General features: G+C 45.4%; 3 protein-coding genes across 9 annotated transcripts; 1 reads left to right on the forward strand and 2 right to left on the reverse strand.

Annotated features, from left to right (window-relative positions):
* The first annotated feature begins 183 nt into the window (after window positions 1-183).
* On the forward strand, window positions 184-2,811 carry LOC120700315 (calcium uniporter protein 6, mitochondrial-like). Its single transcript, XM_039984543.1, has 3 exons — window positions 184-203; window positions 702-1,074; window positions 2,019-2,811. Exons 1-3 carry the CDS (start codon window positions 184-186, stop codon window positions 2,472-2,474), a joined length of 849 nt encoding a protein of 282 aa, XP_039840477.1. The 3' UTR covers window positions 2,475-2,811.
* Window positions 2,812-3,034: 223 nt separating this feature from the next.
* On the reverse strand, window positions 3,035-8,367 carry LOC120696576 (probable galacturonosyltransferase 7). 4 transcript variants are annotated; one of them, XM_039979536.1, is made up of 9 exons: window positions 7,933-8,367; window positions 7,800-7,840; window positions 7,597-7,671; window positions 6,647-6,779; window positions 6,510-6,562; window positions 5,657-5,952; window positions 4,776-5,133; window positions 4,146-4,688; window positions 3,035-3,845 (listed from the first exon to the last, which is right to left on the reverse strand). In XM_039979536.1, exons 1-9 carry the CDS (start codon window positions 8,075-8,077, stop codon window positions 3,567-3,569), a joined length of 1,923 nt encoding a protein of 640 aa, XP_039835470.1. In that variant the 5' UTR covers window positions 8,078-8,367; the 3' UTR covers window positions 3,035-3,566. The 4 variants fall into 4 exon arrangements, with proteins under 4 accessions (XP_039835470.1, XP_039835468.1, XP_039835471.1 ...); XM_039979534.1 differs by having other exon boundaries at window positions 3,113-3,845; window positions 5,657-5,976; window positions 7,933-8,338; XM_039979537.1 differs by having other exon boundaries at window positions 3,113-3,845; window positions 7,597-7,668; window positions 7,933-8,337.
* Window positions 8,368-11,588: 3,221 nt separating this feature from the next.
* LOC120696577 (pentatricopeptide repeat-containing protein At4g18975, chloroplastic-like) lies at window positions 11,589-17,635 on the reverse strand. 4 transcript variants are annotated; one of them, XM_039979540.1, is made up of 10 exons: window positions 17,387-17,635; window positions 16,836-16,999; window positions 16,183-16,204; window positions 15,894-16,007; window positions 15,443-15,553; window positions 12,934-13,077; window positions 12,642-12,854; window positions 12,325-12,529; window positions 12,035-12,114; window positions 11,589-11,958 (listed from the first exon to the last, which is right to left on the reverse strand). In XM_039979540.1, exons 2-9 carry the CDS (start codon window positions 16,922-16,924, stop codon window positions 12,041-12,043), a joined length of 972 nt encoding a protein of 323 aa, XP_039835474.1. In that variant the 5' UTR covers window positions 16,925-16,999; window positions 17,387-17,635; the 3' UTR covers window positions 11,589-11,958; window positions 12,035-12,040. The 4 variants fall into 4 exon arrangements, with proteins under 4 accessions (XP_039835474.1, XP_039835473.1, XP_039835472.1 ...); XM_039979539.1 differs by having other exon boundaries at window positions 11,589-11,934; window positions 17,387-17,536; XM_039979538.1 differs by having other exon boundaries at window positions 11,589-12,114.
* Window positions 17,636-19,468: the final 1,833 nt, after the last annotated feature.

Below are 19,468 nucleotides of genomic sequence, written 5' to 3' on the forward strand. Positions count from 1 at the left end.
CATGAACTAATTATGCTTAAAGATTCATCTCGTATGGATCAGTTATACTGTGTAATTAGTTATTTTTTTCAACTGCATTTAATACTTTGTCTGAAGATTCGATGTAACAGATACTATATGAACTTTTTTGTCAACTAAACAGGGCCCAAGTTAAAGTTGCCACGAGAGTCCAGCGTAGCTCGGATGGCTAGTGTGCGGACAATGTGAGTGTCTCGTGTCCCAAAACTATTTGGACAGCCTAGTCTACGTTGAATCCGATCAGCATATAGGCGTCTAACCTCTTGCATGACAGGACAATGCTCCTGACTACTTAAAAAAAAGAGAGAGAGAGTTAAAGTTACCATGCGCTGCTTTGTTTGGCAGATTGATGGGAGGAGCTCCATTATGAAATTGTGGGTGTGCAAGAAAAGAGATGGAATGGAATGGAATGGGTGTGCCTCGAGTCCTATGGCGGGGCACCCTGTTGAGTTGTGGTCGTCGTCGTCCTGCAAAGAAAAGAGATTGGACTAGCAGCAGCAAAGAGTCAGCTGCCTTGCCTTGAAGCAAGTGTCGTGTCATGTGATGACATGTGATTCCAATTCCAACAGGAAGGAAGTCGAGTGAGTCTGGTGTTCGTGAAGCCCATTGGCTTGAGTTGGTGGGCCTGGCCTGAAGCCTCAATGCAATGGCCTGGGCCGGCCGGCCCTTTATTTGATCTACAGCACCGGACGTTTTCCCCTTCCGGCCCACGAGCCCAACAAGGCCGCCATTTCCTTGTGGCGCGCGGCCGCCTCCCGCCTTCTCCTCCGCCGTCGCTCCCCGTCCTACGCACCTCTCCTCCTCCACACGCGCCCCTTCTCCCCGCCCCAGGCCGAGGTCACCCCCGCCGAGGCGCGGCGGCTCGTGCGCCTCCTCGCCCTCGAGGCGCTCAAGCGCCGCCTGCGGGACGGCCCGGACGAGGTCGTGGGCTACGCCGACCTCCTCGACGCCGGCGCGGCGCGCACCCACGCCGATGCCGAGGCGCTCGCGCGGGCCATGGATGACGCCGGCGTCGTCCTGCTCTTCAGGGACAAGGCCTGCCTCCACCCCGACAAGGTGGTTCACATTTCCAAATTCCAACCCATTTCCTCATTCATCATCAGTTACTACTCCACTTCCTTCCTTTAAATTTATTCTGAATTCCGATTCGGATATGTCCCTTTCACCGGCCTACTGCTTTGGATTTGGGTTCACATACTTGCTAACCACCTAAAAATGGAACTTTCCGTTTTTTTTTAAAAGGAACTTAATTCATAAATTCCAACTTTCATGATTACAAAAATCCCATCAAATCCCAATATTCCTATATTATTCGAGATGATCTTGTCATACTGAATTTCTTAGTCATGTTTGTGACATGTAAGGAGGTACTGTTTGCCAAATGGGGTTCTAGCATCAATTACCACAAGTCTGAGTAAATGAGGTGACAGACACAGGTCAAGATGCACATGGAATTCTCAGCAATGTACGTATGCAGTTAGCTGAACTACCATAGGATCAACATTTACATGGAATTACAGTAACGTAAAGATTCAACGTAGGATGGTTATACGCTCAATTGTGTAGGCTCCAGTCCTCCTCAACCGTTGTTTGCTCCTCACCTACCCTGGTCAGAACAACGACCAAATAATTCTCTCGGAGGAAAAGTGGAATCTTGTTATTGACGTCCACGGCACTTAAGACATCTAAGCATCCACCTGAGATAAAGCTGCTGCCTGCTGCTTTATTTTTTGAGTGTTACACAATACATTAATAAAGGCTAAAGTTTTATCCAACAAGGATTGCATCACCAGTGTGAGATTTTTCCTTTTCTGTTGCTTTCAGCTGACTGCCTGTAGGAAAGCAACAATTTCGCAACCCTTGACAGTTAAAATAACACATATCAGCCTATTTAGTAAGAGTCAATTGCTTTCTGTACTCAACATGTAAAGATGGGCAAAAGGAGTCATTTGTGTAATTTTCTGACTGAATCTTGTATTGTTGATTATTGACCATTTTAGGTGGTGGACCTGGTTAGAAGAGCTGTGCCACTCGCGCTCGGACCTGAGAATGACCCGAGAAAAGAGGAGTTCAAGCAGCTCCAGGAAAAGAAGGGAGAGATTGACAAGTTGGCGCACAAGCAAGTACGGCGTATCCTGTGGTCTGGCTTAGGGTTCTTCATGTGCCAAGTAGGGCTCTTCTTCCGTCTCACATTCTGGGAATTCTCATGGGATGTGACGGAGCCGATCGCCTTCTTCACCACTGCTTCTGGCCTCCTTGTTGGCTACGCCTATTTCCTCGTCACCTCAAGGGACCCGACGTATCAGGACTTTATGGAGAGACTGTTTTTGTCGAGGCAGAGAAAACTTTGTGCCGGACAGAAGTTTGATATGGAGAGGTATCTGGAGTTGCAGAAGCACTGTAGGTGCCCTCTGGAAGGCCATTACCCTCATGGTCCTAAGCTTCATGGCTTGTGACAGCCAAGGAACTATAGTTTCTCCTCTGTTACCTGATGCTTCACTGTGCATTCTCTAGGTTGTAGTTGTTGCCTTCATCTGAGACTATAGTTCGAGATAGCAACGTGGTCCTGATAGAATGCCTGGATCATATATAAGAGTTACCCTTTAGCTACATATCAAGGGTGAATGGTGAACCAAACTGAATGTTCAGACCTTGCAAATATATCCTGTGTGTTTTGACAGAATGTTTCGAGGACCCTAACGTTCTGAGCTGTGCCGGTATATGTTGCAGGCATAGCCACCAAGAAAACAAGATGACAGTTATGCAAATATCAAAGAATATATTTTTTCTTTTTTCGTTTGCTGTGCTTGGTTGCAGGCCCTAAATCCAAATTATGTTAGGCACAGCCATCTTAATTCTCATTCCTTAACTCTTTGTAATAATGGCTGGATGCACTGCACTGCGATGTAAAAGCAAAAATATTGCTTTATTCCTTTATCTAAAAAAAGAGAAGCAATCAAGCGAATGAGATTTGTACGACAGAAAGGTCCCCCAAAAAAAAATGAATGCCATTTGGTAAAACAAACAACCGTCCATTATGCTGTCAATGGGATATCAGCGTCCCGCAATAACAATAGCAAGCCTTACGGCAAAGAATTACAAGAGACTGCTCGCTAATTCAAGCAACATTTGCTGTTCCCTGTACACGATGTGCTGCAGTGAGCATTTGCCTTAGTATTGCTCTTATACAATGAGCAAAAGAATAAAATTAAATATTTTATACAAAATATCGGCAGCAAGGGAACTGCACTTTTGCAACTCCAAGCAGCAAATGAAAAAGGTCATCCAACCATGCACAATCGGGTGAAAGAAATCGTCACATAAGGTTTCACACTGGTGTCCTGACAGACGCTTACAGTTGCAAGTTTTTGCAGAAGGCATTTCAGTTTATTCTCCTTTTGGAATTTGGGCACTGTCTCCACAGGGTTGTATGCGGGCCATCTCCAGGTCCGGATTGTTTTTCTGTTCACCATAACCTTGTGGTTTAAGCAAATACATGAGGTCAGAGGTTCAAATGTTGAGTTTGGTGCATGTCATGTGATTCTTTATTAGTGAATGTTGCATTCCCTCATGAACATCTCTCCTGTAGTCATGTACTTCCTCCAGTAGCTTTTGTAATTGTGTATCCCCAAATCAAGCCAAGGTTTCATGACACCATTGTAGTGTAGCGTAGCAGCCTTTTCTATATGGTCTTTACTAATTCCATAATCATGTCCAAGGCCTGACAGAACCCATGAGTCCTCCAAAGGGTATATCAGATCTTGAAATGCAAGCATACTAACAGGGAGTGTTTTCAGTCTCTTTGATGGCAGGCTCTCCTTTTGCAACTGTAAGAAAAAGCATAGGCAGTGCATCAGAAGAGATATATATTGTAGGTCATGAAAAAGGGTAATTCTCACTATGCCCCTGAAATATCATAGTTCCATTCACGGTCAAATGTCACTGAAACATCAGTGGCATACATGGGAACATCAAATTTTCAGCGGCATACGAGGAATTTATCTGGAAAAAGTAAGATAGCACTAGAGCTACTAGATGAAAACCAAACAAAAATTTCTAAGACAAGCATTGATAATTTAAGGTGAATTCTTTGGATAGGACTAAGGGGAATGGTGAGTTCTACTGACCTTTTGGAGTGATTGATCATACAAACTGGTGACATGGAGGTCCCTCCATTTTTCCAATTCAATGACATTCAGACCAGACAACCACACACATGCATCGGAGTTGAAACTATGTTCAGAAATATAAGATCTTAGCTGTCCTAATTTAACTCCACAGAACTGGACAGCACCAATCACTTTGCCATCCATATTGAGGTTCCACAGAGATGACAAATCTTTCTGGACAATCAAATCATCATCCAGAACAACTACTCTATTCAAACCAGGAAGAAGGTCAGGCAACAGGAAATGTGAATGGCCAAAAACAGATATGTACTCAGTTTTCATCTGCCTCAGGGAAGGTTCAGAATAATTACGAATTGTGACACGGAATTCCTCTGAAGGCAATAATTGTTGCATCTCTGCATGCTTTGGGAGTTTCAGATGATCCTCAATGTTAGTTACATGAACAGTAGCCTCCGAGTATGAATTTCTCTCAAACCAATGCTTCATCGCATAAAAATTTTGCGCATCAGTGAACAAATGGAAAACAATGCTGCCAGAATCCTGAAATGTGTTCGATTACAGAAGTTAGCAATCAGACGGATATCTCAACACGTTTTCAGTTTTTTCTTCTTCAAAATAACAGTATACCTGGCAATTTAAAACTGTTGAATTAATAGTGGTTGAAACTGCAAGTACGTTTCTGGAAAATATTACGTAGTGCTGGAAGGCAGGACTTTCAAGCTTCTGCCTATTTTGTTGGTCAGTGCGAATTGATCTAGATTTGAAATATTCTAATGTTAATCTCATGTTCAAGCAATGATGAGTTTTTGGCATAGTCTGGACACCAAGATGATATAGAATTGCACTCTGTCTTGTATGGAAATAAGCTTCATCTTCAGTTATATCAAGTAGCTGCCTAAGTTTCCGTTCAACATTAGAACATCCTACTTCACAAGACTTGGCTCTCTCAATCGTGTGCTCCATTTTCTCTAGCTTCTTTGCAAAACTGAAAAGATCAAGCAGGCATTACCTTCAGAAACAATTTGAGAACAGAATAAATAAAAATAATTTGGAATGCAATATTTTGCAAAATTAAATCACATGCATCATAATGATCTATGCTACATTCTTCATAGATCATAGTTCATAGCTTGAAGAAAATCAGATGTCAAGACAAGAAGGCGTTACAGAAGGCATGTCAAGCCATGGAGGTTTTGGTCATGCAGTTCTTTGCCAACCATGGATGGAGGTTTAGCAATAGGATTTGCTCTTAATAAACGTCTTCATCAAAACTTTCAGGTTGGTTGTTAGTCTTATCAGTGTTCTAGCAAACGGATGTTTTGAAAAATTTGCAATAATCGGTTGTAGCCTCTTTTGAGGTCAAGGCTGGGTACTCTCTTTCCCATTATCTAAAAAAAATTGAAATAAGAAACCAAGCCATGTAAATGAATTACCACAGCAATGTGGGCGAAAAATTTTATTAAAAAAAAAGAGATCGTATAAGGTTTAAAATATAAGATGATACTAACACTGTTGGCAGATCAGCATCTGTGATGGTGTCACTTAGCATGCGTTCATGTTCTTGAATGCTTTGCTTCAGTTCACGGGTAAATCTTTCGCGCTGCTTTATTTTTGCAATACTAGGATAATGAGCTCTTGCAATAAAAAGTTGATCCTTAAGCCTCTTCACAATAGCATCTTTCATAACTTCCCTATGCTCAGTAGACCAGAGGCAGTAACTTCCATATTCATGTTCACAGGACTTGGGATTCCCCTCATGCACTGTCTCTTGACCACCGTTCTGTTTGCCGTTAACAACAGTATCCTGTTGCAAAACGGTGTCAGATTCCTATGGGACAAAATTAAAGCAGTTATGAAGGATCCCTAGTAAAAAAAATTCCTGGCCTTAATTTAAAACAGTATGTAAAACCAATTTCACAACTAAGGAATAGTTGATCAATATGGCCTTAAATGTTGAGTGGTTGTAGGATTGCCGTAAAAGCCTCATACCATGAACTGAGCTCAGGCCCTGTTTAGTTCCCAAAAAATTTCCTACAGTACCCGTCACATCAAATTTTTGGACACATGCATGGAGTATTAAATGCAGTTGAAAAAAAATAACTAATTACACAGTCTAACTGATTAGCACGAGATGAATCTTTTAAGCCTAATTAGTCCATGATTGGACATTATTTGTCAAGTAACAACGAAATGTGCTACAGTACCAAAACCCAAACATTTTCGAGAACTAAACAGAGCCTCACTTTTTTGTGTGTGTAAAGCCGTTGAGTCTACTCCACTATTATTCAAATCCGAAAAATGCAGAGTTGCAGACTACTTTAATACTAAAAAACGCAGGACAATGAAGAGATTGTTTGTTACCTTTGATCTCCCGGACAGGTCCTTCCTTTGATATCTTTTCAGCATATGAGGTCCTGAAACACCGATGGATACTGGTATAGTGTTTTTCGAACAAAACTACTAGCAATTTTTGTTGTTTGTATGCTCCAAATACTTACCTATACTTTCGAAGGTGTCATTATTTAGCTCAACTAAAGAGAAAGCACCTTTGAGCTTTGCTTTTGATTTGGATCTAGTAGATTTCTCAATCAGGATCCCGTTAGATCCAGATGTCTTCTTTTTGGAAACATCCTGCATACAAATTTTAAAAAGAAAGGAGGTTAGTCAAGATTGAAAAGGAAACATTTGAAATTTTTGTATAGCAGGCAAGCCAGGAAACATTGATGCGGCGAAGTGATTCATCTAACTAGCTAATTGGGCAGCAGTTTCAGATTTGAGCGAAGTTTCATCAGCAGTGTTGGACACACCACACGCAGCCGGTGTTAATTCAGATTTCAGAGGCTATGTAATAATATTTCGCGTTCATTTTCAATTCAGCTATGGATTGGCAAAAAGGTGGTCACAGAATATAGAAAAGTGCAGCCACCAATTTTTTGAAGAAAATAAGAAAAAAGCCAAGCAATGGGTGAGGAATCCCACAATGGAATTCTAGAAGGTATAGCAAGGGAGCATCTTGCCAGCAGCAGCAGTTTTGGGAACATTTTTATCGGAGGCATGGCATGGCATGATGAAAGAAGCAATTTTTCGTTGCTACATACAAGAATAGCAACTTCGGAATGGAGACAAAGGCTGTAGGTTGTTAAGCGTCACTGCGCGCAGATGCAGACGTGCGCAGAACACGGACGCACACGCTTAGCGCGTGAACGCCCTAAATCTGCAGCTCAGTTTCTCATTTCCACGAAAACAGGGTGGGAGAAAAAAAAAACCAACTTGATTCTCGTTGTCGATGACATAAATTTTTACCGCATTTCGCGCAACTTGGCGTGGAGACTGGAGACGCAGTTATCTCGCTTTCGCCAAGATAGGAAAGCGAAGAGCAGTGGCTGAGTGTGAATGCAGTAAGGGAGCGCTGTAGCAGGCAGTGGTAGTTGAGTGGTAGCAGCAGTACCTTGAGCAGCTTGTGCTTCATGGCGCCCCCATTCTCCAGATGCTGCTTGTTACGCGCCCCGACACCGGCCAACTTCTAATTACACAGAAGGAATCAAGGAAATCAACAATCAGAAGATGGAGTCTGGTTGGTACCCCGAGAATGAGAATGCAGTAGAGTTGGAGAGGAGAATGTGAAGTTGGCGCGAGAAGATGCTAGTTTACGGTGCTGATGACGACCGCGGCGTGCTCCTCCGATCCATAGCCTGCAGGGATGACAGAGCAACACGGTTAGAGGGGCAAGCAAGAGAGGCGCACAGATCCGGGTGGCCGACCCTAGAGGAGGCAGCGTACACACCAGGGCGATGGAGGCCGAGGAGGAAGACGAGCGGGAGCAGGATGGAGCAGACGACGAGCGCCGGCACGGCGGCGGCGAGGGCGGTGCAGCGGCGCTTATTGGGCGGCAGCAACAGGGGAGAGGAATGCTGCTGGTGCCCCTTCATGGTAGTGGGCACTGGGCAGTCTGCTCCAGCTACCGCCTGTGCTCTGCTCCGGCTCCGCTCCTAGCGCCGCCTGCTGCAGCTCGGTGGTGGGGCTGGTGATGCAATTACTTCCGCATTTAAGCTACAGGAAACAAGGAAAGCAGGCCGCTTTCTTCCTCCTCGGTTCTGCAACTGCAATGGAACCAAGCGCACCACTGCTACGCCTACACCAGGCAGGGGTGGAGTGGAGAGAGAGAGAGGCTGGAGTGTGCAATGGGGCGGGCAGAGGAACACATTTTGATACACACACACTCTCAACTCTGAACGGACCCCTCCATATGGCCCAAAACCCCTGCTTTTGCAGTTTTGCTTTGGACGCTTCTGTCTTTGACAGAAAACAAGTGGACTCCCTTGCTCTGCCGGGGCCAGCTTGTGTGCTGGAAAACACAGGAACAGCTCCTTCCAGTTCCTGATACAAAGGCCCTGTTTAGTTGTCTTCAAAATTTCAAAATTTTATAAGATTTTCTATCACATCGAATGTTTCAACTCATGTATGAAGTATTAAATATAGCTAAATAAAATAACTAATTACACAATTTGTCTATAATTTGTGAGACGAATCTTTTGAGTATAATTAACCCATGATGGGATAATAATTACCAAACATAAACGAAAATGCTACAGTACTTTACACCCAAAAGTTTACGCATCTAAACAAGACCAAAGTTTATTTATTTCTTTCTTTTTCTGTTGCTCCTCAGTAATAAAAAAATTGGATAATTTAGAACAGTGGCTCTGCTTGTTAAACATCTCAAGAGTCTAAGACAAAGTTACTGATTACTCCCTCAGTTATTTGTGTGAAAATAATATGAGTAGATAGGATTGTATGGGAAAGTATTTCTCATATTAATACACTACTTTTGCTATGTACTAAAAATATATTATAACAAAAAATAGAGTCAAGATTTTATTTTATTTGCCACATCAATGTTCAAATGGTCACTTATTCGTCACTAAAGGATGCGGAGAAGCCAAGTTTAGGGGTTAGTTGCTCTTCTTTTGAGTGACATGTTTCTATCATTGATGCATTTCCTTTCCTTTCCCCACAGGTAGAAACGGAAAAGCACCCGGAGATGATGCCGCTGGAAAACTGAACCGAAAGGAGGAAAAGAGTCTCAACTCCTGACCACGATGGCCAACTCTGTAATGTGCATGGCGTTGAAGACAGGTTGGTGCCTAGCTTGCCGTTTTGCACGAGACGGAGAAGATAGTAGGTCGGCCAGGCGGCCACCGGACGGATTCATCTCGGGCCCTCACTTTTTTTCCCCCTTGTTGTATACCGACCGTGGATGATTGCTTTGGTATCGTCTAGTACTCGACCGACCGGATCGGATCTCTTTTTTTTTTATGGTTGATCTCTTTTTTTTCACTGCTGTCTTCACATGCATGCTGCATCTACCGCCCGTGGATGTGTTAGTTACTGCTTACTGTTGAGCGCCAGCTACGCCACCAAAAGTTTAAGCTGGTCTCGTCATTAGTTATTAGGAGGAAAAGGAAAAGTGATTTTGGAAAGAAGATAAACAAGTTCAATTCAGTTTACCTGGAAGCTAGCACTACTACAGTACACTAAACAAATTTGAGTAATAGAAACACCATCTACCACCTAGCACGCACATCATCAACCACGTCAGCCTAGCTCTCAACGCACTTGAATATGATATACTAGTATTCTACAATGCCAGATTGCCGGTGTCTGTCAGTCAGTCAGGCGCTCGAATCTCTGTTGCATCAGACACAAGGGTGATATCCTAGTACTACTCCTGTAGTGATTAGTATTAAACTCGGTGGTCGGCGGTGAAACGCTGCGTGATTCGTGCTGATCCATGACCGATATCATCGGGGTTCCCATTTTCTTCTCTTACTCTTTACTCATCACACAGTTCACGACAGTAGTATATACAGTATTATATGCTGGTTGCTGCTGATCCGGCCGGCATGCCCATTCTTGACTAATTAACCAACATCCTGCTGGTGAAGTGAGTGAATCAGATCAGAGTGTCGTCGCTGTATTGTTCCCTGCAGTTGCTTAATTTAATCTGCATGTGATGCCAATAATCTCATGCGTTGCATGCATCAGAAATTCAGAATGAGAGCTAGTATAGTATGTGTGTCGCCCACACTTGCAAGATCGCACTAACGCAGACTAGTACTAGTACTACAGTACAAAGATGGGCCTGGCATCCTGGCTTCTTTCTTTTTTTCTTTCACTCGCGTCTTGATATCAACCGAGATCAAGATGGGTGGAGGTTGGTGCCAGCAGAATTAACCATACCACTTCAGGTCACTCACAATCAATGCCTACCCGACTCGACTGGTTGAAGCTTCAAAATAAGGAGCAATGCAGTAAAAGTAAAAAAAGAAGCAGCATCGACTTCGTCGTGATACACGTACTGCTGCCTCCGAATACGTTTCACTGTACGGCACGATACGACATACGAGCGGGTACTTGTTGCAACGCAACACAAAAAGGAACTGATGAGCCAACTTCCAACAATCTCAATTCTAAAAAAAAAGAGTAACGCAGTATTTTCAAGCTACTGCAAAGCAGAACATCCGAGGGCAGGTGGTCGAAACTGAAATGCTGAATGCCTCTGTATTCAATAAGAGGATCAGACACTGGCTTGGGATAGATACACACAACCATCAGGAAGTCGACCAGCACGTTCGTGCAACAATTTTGGGTAGCACTATTCGCCGGCGACCAAAGCGGCCAAGCCACCGCAAACATGTCCAAAAGCGACAAACTCATGAGGAAAGAAAAAACAAACACTTAAACTTTATAGGTAGACAAGTCCATTATGCAGCACTGGAATGCTGCACATCTTTTAGCACCAAGTTCTCAAAGAGTGGAGTAGCGGGCCAGATCGAGGCACATGCTGGGAACAAGATAGGTAGCCATGTCTGTATGCCTATCGACTGAGCGTGCAAACCACTTCGACTCGACTCCATGCATCACAACTAGGGTTCCATCATCATTTCCTCTCTTTTCTTTTCTTTTTTCTATTATTACCCTCAGGGTCCAAAGCCAAAACTAGAGGCGGCCGTACATCAAGAGCCTTCCTTTGAGACAAAAGTCCCATAACCATATATCATATGCTTGGCCTGGGCCCAACAAAAATACAAGCTTCAAAGTTTCCGTTGTATGTTTCCGTGATCTCTGATGGCCTGCTTCGTCAGTCTTCACATGGTGGGAAAAAAAGGAAGGCAAAGCATCGTGAAAGCAAAGATACGGCCACCTGCTTTAGCTTACCACTTCACCTGCTATCATACCTATCCAGATTCTCCTATGCTTTTCTTTAACCTTCAGAGTTCCAGCAACGCTCAAAATGATAAATAAATTTCAACTTCCTGTGGGATTATACGGGATGGGTGTATGTGTACACCATTTTGCCCTCAATCAACAGTGCAGATTATACAGCAGGCCCATAAGCCATAATGGTGGTTTAATGTCATTCTAAGTCAGAGGGTTAGATGGTGCCAAAAAGAACGGGATGCGCCTATACTCATCATTTAGTAACAAACCAAAATTTTCAGTTTCTCAACAAATACAAATGCCCGCCCTTTGTACCATGGGTCCATGGATAGACAACACCAATAGTAACCATTGATGCCAGCCGGGATGGTCTGTTTCGCCCAAGCAGGTTTACCAAAATAAAATTCAGAATACTGCAAACTACGGACAGCATCAGGAAAAAAAAAAGTGGTGGCTTGTCCCACAAATTAGGGGGCACGCTACTGTCTGCATCAGCTAGACATGAACTGAGAGCATTTAAGATAGTTAATGCTGGCAGCATCCAGTTTTTGTCTCGTCTTATAGCCTGGTCAATCGATCAGTAATGAGTCTAGAAGCAGAACAGAATAAGGGAGATGTAAACACAACTGTGAATTAAAACTCATCAACTGCATACTTTACATCACCTCTTGTCATGACTTAATGGTGGCAGCAGTTTCCTCATCAACTTGAAGATTTCCAGATGTTTCCATCTTGCCGCCATCCACTGAGAACAGAATAATATCGTTGTGATTTATAGTGCCCTAGCATATAAATTGAGCTCATGCAGCTTGGGGGGATACTCTAAAGATAAAATAACACTTGTCACATATCCTCCTAAAAAGAACTAAGTTCTTCATGTGAGGCAAATGGAAATTTCACAGGCGTGGTGCATAATGTCTGAAAGAACTTTTTCACATGAGGAATGGAAACTAACCGCCTGTCTTATTCATCTCAGTCCTTTTGGATTTGGAGCCTTTCTTTCGATCACCCCGAGATGGCTTGTTGTATAAATCTTTGTATTTTTCAAGCAACATTTTCTTTTCTTCTATTAGTCCAAGCATTTCATATGCATCTTCAACTTTCCGTATAATATCTTTGCGTGGAGGTTTACGACCACATGCTTCTAGTTCTTTGAAGAGCTAAGTCATCAGAAAAGGCAGGAAAATTCATTCAAATAAGTTATGTTTTCATATGAAAATAAGTGGAGCATAATCTAAACTGGATCAGAAGTGACAGAGTTCAGGTTCAAACCTTCACGAGCCTATCTAGCCTATTATTTCTGTAATAGATTGCCAACATTAGATGACAGAAACGCCAAGGAACTGAATGCAAGTCATGGGATATTTTCTTCTGCCAGAATCCATGTGCTTCCTCAGCTCTATTATCCTTCTCAAGTGCACGCACTAATTGCTCATATGTTCCCATTGTGTTTCCTTGCCCTTTGCTTAGCATCCATTTTATCACCTGAGTATGTCATCAGACGAAATATACTTAAGAATGCATAGAAGACAAAAACAGTTGAAAGTAATTTAGAATACAGTACCTGGACAATTCTATGCCATTGTTCCTCCTTTTCAAGAGCTAGAAGTGCTTGCCTTAGTGGAGCCAGAGGGAAATCCTGCTCAAAGGCAACCCAAGCATCAAGGGTGCCATAAACAACTTCTCTTGAATCTTCAAGGCCAAGGAGCTGCAGTTAGATAACACTGTATTTAGTAATTTTGTTGCACTGGGTGTTGGAGTATATTGAGCCCATGTATAGATGCCCATCCAGAGGCCAATGTATAGGAACTATATATCCCACCCTTCTAGGGTTTGGAGGAATACAAGCCACTATTCTCTCCTATCCTCTCTTCTACATGGTATCAGATAGGGTTTCCTGGCTACTATAGCCGCCGCCGCCGCCGGCGCCATGGCCGGCCGACAGCCGGCGTCCTGATCTCCCGACACGTCGTCTTCGACGAGTCGGATTTCCCCTACTCCACCTCCTCTACACCTTCTCCTAACCCCGAGCTGGAGTCTCTGTTTCTGACTGACCCGGTGGTTCAGCCACCGTTACCTGTCTGTCCTTTTCCTGCAGGTTTTCCCGGCACGCCGGCACCGTTTCCGGTGATCCCTGCTGCGCCGAGCGCGGCACCGATGCCCGCGGTCGCGCCACGCGCGGTCCCCGGACCTCCGGTCGTGCCGCGCGCGGACCCGGTGTCACCCGCTGCGCCACGCGCAGCCCTGGTGCCTTCCCCTGCACCTGCGCGGTACGCTCAGCCGGTGCAGGTGTACCGGCGCCGCTCGGCGCCGACCCCGACACCGCAACGGTACGCTGAGCCGGTGCAGGTGTACCGGCGTCGTTCGGCGTCGACACTGGCGCCGCCTCCTGCTCCCACTCCACACCACGCTCTCTTCGGTACCCCTCCTCGCTACGACCACCTTCGGGTCTTCGGGTGTGCGTGTTACCCTAACACCTCCGCCACCGCTCCTTACAAGCTGGCGCCCCGCTTGACTCGTTGTGTGTTCCTCGGTTACTCCCCTGACCACAAGGGGTACCGATGCTTTGCAGTACCTCACCTTCACCAGGCCGGACCTCACCTACGCTGTTCAGCAGGTCTGTCTCCATATGCATGATCCCCGGGAGTCACACCTTGTTGCACTGAAGCGTCTCCTCCGGTACGTCCGTGGCACTGTGGACCTCGGCCTGGTACTTCACCGCTCGTCCTCTGCTGAGCTGGTGGTCTACACCGACGCTGACTGGGCTGGCTGCCCGGACACTCGTCGCTCCACCTCCGGCTACGCCGTCTTCCTGGGCGGCAACCTGGTCTCCTGGTCGTCCAAGCGGCAGCCAGTTGTCTCCCGCTCCAGTGCCGAGGCGGAGTACCGGGCTGTCGCCAACGGCGTGGCGGAGGCGTCCTGGCTACGACAGCTCTTGGCGGAGCTTCACAGCCCGCTCGCCAAGAGCACGCTCGTCTACTGCGACAACGTCAGCGCTGTGTACCTCTCCACCAACCCCGTCCAGCATCAGCGGACGAAGCACGTGGAGATCGACCTACACTTCGTGCGCGACAGAGTCACCATCGGCGATGTTCGGGTACTCCATGTCCCGACTACCTCACAGTTTGCTGACATCTTCACCAAGGGGCTGCCCTCGTCGACCTTCTCGGAGTTTCGATCCAGCCTCAACGTAGCCGGTGGCTAGTTGTGGCTGCGGGGGGGTATTTGCCCTTTGTACTCTATTTGTACTCTCTTCTTGTCCAGTCTTGAACACCGCTGCGTCGGTAGTTCAGACTGCGGGGGGTGTTAGCTTTCTTGTTGTCCAGTCTTGAACACCGCTGCGCCGGTAGTTCAAACTGCGGGGGGGTGTTGGAGTATATTGAGCCCATGTATAGAGGCCCATGTATAGGAACTATATATCCCACCCTTCTAGGGTTTGGAGGAATACAAGCCATTATTCTCTCCTATCCTCTCTTCTACACTGGGCAATATCAGCTAGGTGACTGGAAAAAATAACTTCTTGAAAAAATTTAATAGGCACAAGTGGTGTAATTTTATCCATGCTGAACAATAATATACTATGTGCACCCAGGTCAATACCAAATGATTAACACACTGTTTGACTGTTTTATTCATGGAGGATACAATCCTATTAGTCATTCAAAGAAGAGCTAACAGGTGCTAGCATAATCTACTTTCCTAGGAGACCAATTCATCACATAACAAATTAGCTGCTCTCATTCTTCTACCGAAGTCAAGAAAACCATGGAGAGATGTGAACTAACTACTATCTGCCATCATTCTTCTACCAAAGTCAAGAAAATCATGGAGAGATGTGAACTAACTATATCTATTATCCTTCAAGTGAAAGAAAACTGTCTATAAAATGTACCATACAATTTGAATCTGGTAAATAAAAAAAATGGAATTACATGCATGCTAAAAAATTCGTCACTGTACTTTGTTGTCAGTTATAATTTTCAAAATGTTTCTGTAGAGTGTAGACACATTATTAGTGCATGTATCATCATCATTTGAATTTGAAACATAATATGCTATCTGAACATACATACAGTATTGACAAGATATTCTCTTTTCTCCGCCGAAGACAATTTTTTTCCAATAGGCCCTCGTTCCAATTCCCTTGTGCTCTTTTTTATGCGATCAATTATTATATCAGTATCCTGTGTAAGAAAGATAAATTCTGTAATCCACATCTCATATAACGCCACAGTTTTGAAGCTAAACATAATCTACCAACCTCAAGAATCATAAATGCTCATATGGAAGCAACCTGGAAATGTGCAATAAACTATTCTATTTAGTCAGTGCACCCAAGTAGAAGCACTGAAGAAATTCATCTGGTTTGGATATCTACTGGGTTGTTTGACATGCTGCTGGGCAAATAAAAATAATATAGGATCTCTGAATAGTAACAACAAGAAGGAAAGACTGGCAAACAAAATAATTACAAGATATATAGAAATATCTCAATACAAAACAGAGTGATATTGTTGTGGGTACCTTTGCAGGTGTAGTTGGTTCTAACTCCTCCGGCTGATATACTCGACCTCTGGTAACTTTTTCGGAAGTAGAGAATTCTCTAGTAGCATGCTTGTTATACCAACCAGATATGGGCTAAAAAGATGAGCCAGAGGCGCAAATAGTTTAGGACTAAACCATGGTTCTTAAGGCGAAAAGGCATCCTGTGGCGCCATAGGTACATCTTGCCGCCTAGGCGATGCTTTAAGAACACTGGACTAAACAGAATTAAGGAAAATGAAATTCTTTATTCAGATGCAGAGGTGTGTACCACTATATGCGAACTCCAGAACCTGCACAGTGTAAATAAAAAGGAAGAGTTTATGAAACATTGTCTCCTTAAGAAATCAACTATGAACCTTGTAAGGGGGAATGCAAAAGTTAATACTTGCAATTTATAGTTCGGCAATCAAATATTTAGAAATGCAATTTCCAGCATCATCGATATAGACGCTTGCCATCGGATAAAAACTACTTGAAAAATGTTTTCACTCTGAACCCCTACAATGGCATCAGCGCACAAACTACTGCTTGAAAAATGTAGCAAGTATCAGTCCTAAGTAGTTAATCGTTGCATTTAGGTTGGACCAGAATTACAGAACTCAAATTTCGAAACAAGAATGAGTGAGAGAAGAAGAAAAGGAGAAGTTCGAACCGTCTCTTGTACTGTCACATTGGCAACTCCATTCAGTACTTGACAACATCCGGGGGAATGGGATGAAGTATCGACGTATCGTAGTTTGAAAGAAGAGGTAAACATAAACAAAGTGCGGCGCGGCAAAGTGAAGTGGCCGTTGTACACCGCTACTCTGGCTAGGTAAGTGGTAGCAGTACTGATTTGCTGGGAGACGGGCATGACAATTTGAAGGAAGGGGGAAAAAAGGTGGGTTTACAGAGTAATGGTATGGGGCTGGGCAAACTCACCAGTGGAGAGGGATGGGATCGCAGGCTGCGTGTCCGGTGGTGGATAGGCGGTGAAAAGCGCGGAGGGGTCGCCGGAGATGCCTGAGCATGGCTGCGGCGATGGGAAGCACTGGACGGCGGCACGTCTGGGAGTGGCAGACCCAGGATTTGAACCTTGAGTAGTCCTAGCAAAAGAATTTCAAATGCAATATGGTACAAACAAAACAAAATCCATCAATTCGAAATATCTCCAAACAATTCGGAAATAACCAAAAGTGCAGTAATACATTAAAAATGTCTCCAAATAACAACTTAAATTGGACATAACATCTCTTGATTTAACCCTCTCCCACTTTTCTGACAAATGACAAGACATAACAGTAGTAACAAGAAGATATCAACCTCTAATTTTAAGGCTAAATTATTGCAATTTGTCAAACCAAGTGCTCTACTGACTAATAAATCCCTAAATTGCTTTACTACTAATTCACCACTACTAGCGTATCCTAGTCCCAATTTGTACACAAATATGATGGAAAGAAAAAAGATCAACTTGTTGGAGAGACCCTAACCTGTAGAGCAGTGAGCACAAGGGTGAAGGACTGAAGGGACGGCCGGTCGAGCGAGCGAGTTGGCGTCTCAGGCGGCCGAGCCCCCGAGGTCGAGGCCGGCCAGGTCAGGTCGGGGCACCGCGAGTCGCTAGGGCTGGTTGGTGGGGGCAGGGGCGTGGGGTTGTATGGGAGGCAGTGAGCCGCGCTGCTGCTGCGGCGCCGCCAGCCGGTGACGACCGCGGGAGCCGCGCCGCCGAGCCTGGTGACGGGGAGATGCGGTCCGGGAGTGGGCTGGGCTGGGCCACCTCCGATCCTTTTATGGGCCAAATCAGTAGGCCCGCCACTGGCAGCGAAGGCCTGAGGGCTGGGCTCCAAAGTTACTTTCACACGGGCAGGTAGAGGTAGGTAGGCTGATGGGCCGTAGAGTAGATACAGGCCCATATGTTCACCCAAAATCGTCAAAGTGACGGTTTTTTTATATGCGGAAAATGCCAAATGGATGCTCTAGAGTAGAGTAGACTAGTATTTTTTTGCCTTTTTCCGATGATGTAATGCATGGGCAGCGGCGAAGGAGGTTACGTTCAAGGCGTTGGAGGGGAACTTGTTCTTGGTCCAACTCCACTGCCTAGGAGACTGGACGAGGGTGATGGAAGGAAGTCTATGGATATTTAGAGGAGCGGCAATAGTCATGGAGGAATATGATGGGTTCTCTAATGTGACGACATACAAGCTGGATAAGATTCCAGTCTGGGCAAGAATTCAAGGTATACCGGAGGATCTTATGTAAAAGAGAGTATTAGCTGAGAAAGTTGCGAGGAAGGTTGGGGATCCAATAACATTGGTTGTCAATGAAGGGAAAATCAATTCTACGCCATACCTCCGCACTAAGGTCTGGCTTGATCTTCAGAAACCATTGGTGCGTGTGGTTTCGATCACACTGAAGGAACGCATGCAATATATGGTGCAATATGAAAAACTCCCGAGGTTTTGTTTCTTCTGTGGTTGTATGGGACATGAGGTGACTGAATGTGGTGATGGTGTTCACCCGAAGGAAAGCTGTCAATGGGGAGATTGGTTGAGAGTTCCCTTCATGCCACTGATGGTAGGGAGGGAGGATCGCGGAGGAAGGGGAAGAGCTAGAGGCAGAGGGCGCGGAAGAGGAGGAGGACACGGAGATTCGGAGGATGATCAGAGTAACTACATGGACACAACTGGTGAGGATGAAATAGATGGTGATGGTTCAGGTCGGGTGGCCATGCAAGTTAGTCTATTGGAGAACTCAGGCCATAATGATAATCCAATAAGTCCTTTGAAAGATGTAACACCCCTGTGTTAATCATGCTCGCTAATCATGCATTTAATCACTAATCATAGCTTAAGCGCGTCATTAGCGTTAACCGAGTCCGCGCGTTAAACATTATTTTAGCCGTGTTCGTCTACATTTTTCTCCTTAATCCGAGCTTCAAATCAATTTTCGCCCAAAACGAAAGTTGTAGATCTTTCCTTCCTCTACAACTTTTATTTTGGCCAAATTTCAAGTTCCTATATGAAAATTTGAGTTTTGGCATGTCAAACTCGAGTAAAAATCGTTCAAATGTGACACTGTGCCGCTCCAGTGTTTCTCCTGTGACGCCCATACCGGCGTCGGCGTCTGGACGCCGGCGATCTTCCACGCGTCGGCAATCGCGCCCCGACGCCGCTCTTCTCCTCTCGCGGACGCCTCGAAGCTTCCCGTCCCGTCCTAATCCTCCCTTCTCCTTCCTCAGTGCACGGCGAGCCGAAGCGAGCAGAGCTCGTCGCGCCGGCCGTCGTTCGTCGCTCCGCCGCCGTTCCTCGCGCATCGACCCTCCCGAACCCCGATCCACCTTGCCCTCCACCTCCACCGCCCCTCTCTGAGCCCGTTTGTGCCGTTCGCCGGCCGAACTCAGGGCCCAGACCGCCGCCGCCATCGCCGTTCCCGCCGAGCTCCGCCCCTCTCCGTCGAGCCGCTCCTCCGCCCCAAATCGAGCCGTGGTGAGCTCCCCTGCAACCCTCTCCTGCTCCCCGACCCTCTCCCCACCCGAATCCGCGGCCGCCGCCACCGAATCGCCGTCACGCCGTCGC

Source organism: Panicum virgatum, chromosome 3K, assembly GCF_016808335.1.
Source record: "Panicum virgatum strain AP13 chromosome 3K, P.virgatum_v5, whole genome shotgun sequence".
In the NCBI taxonomy this organism is placed as follows: domain Eukaryota; kingdom Viridiplantae; phylum Streptophyta; class Magnoliopsida; order Poales; family Poaceae; genus Panicum; species Panicum virgatum.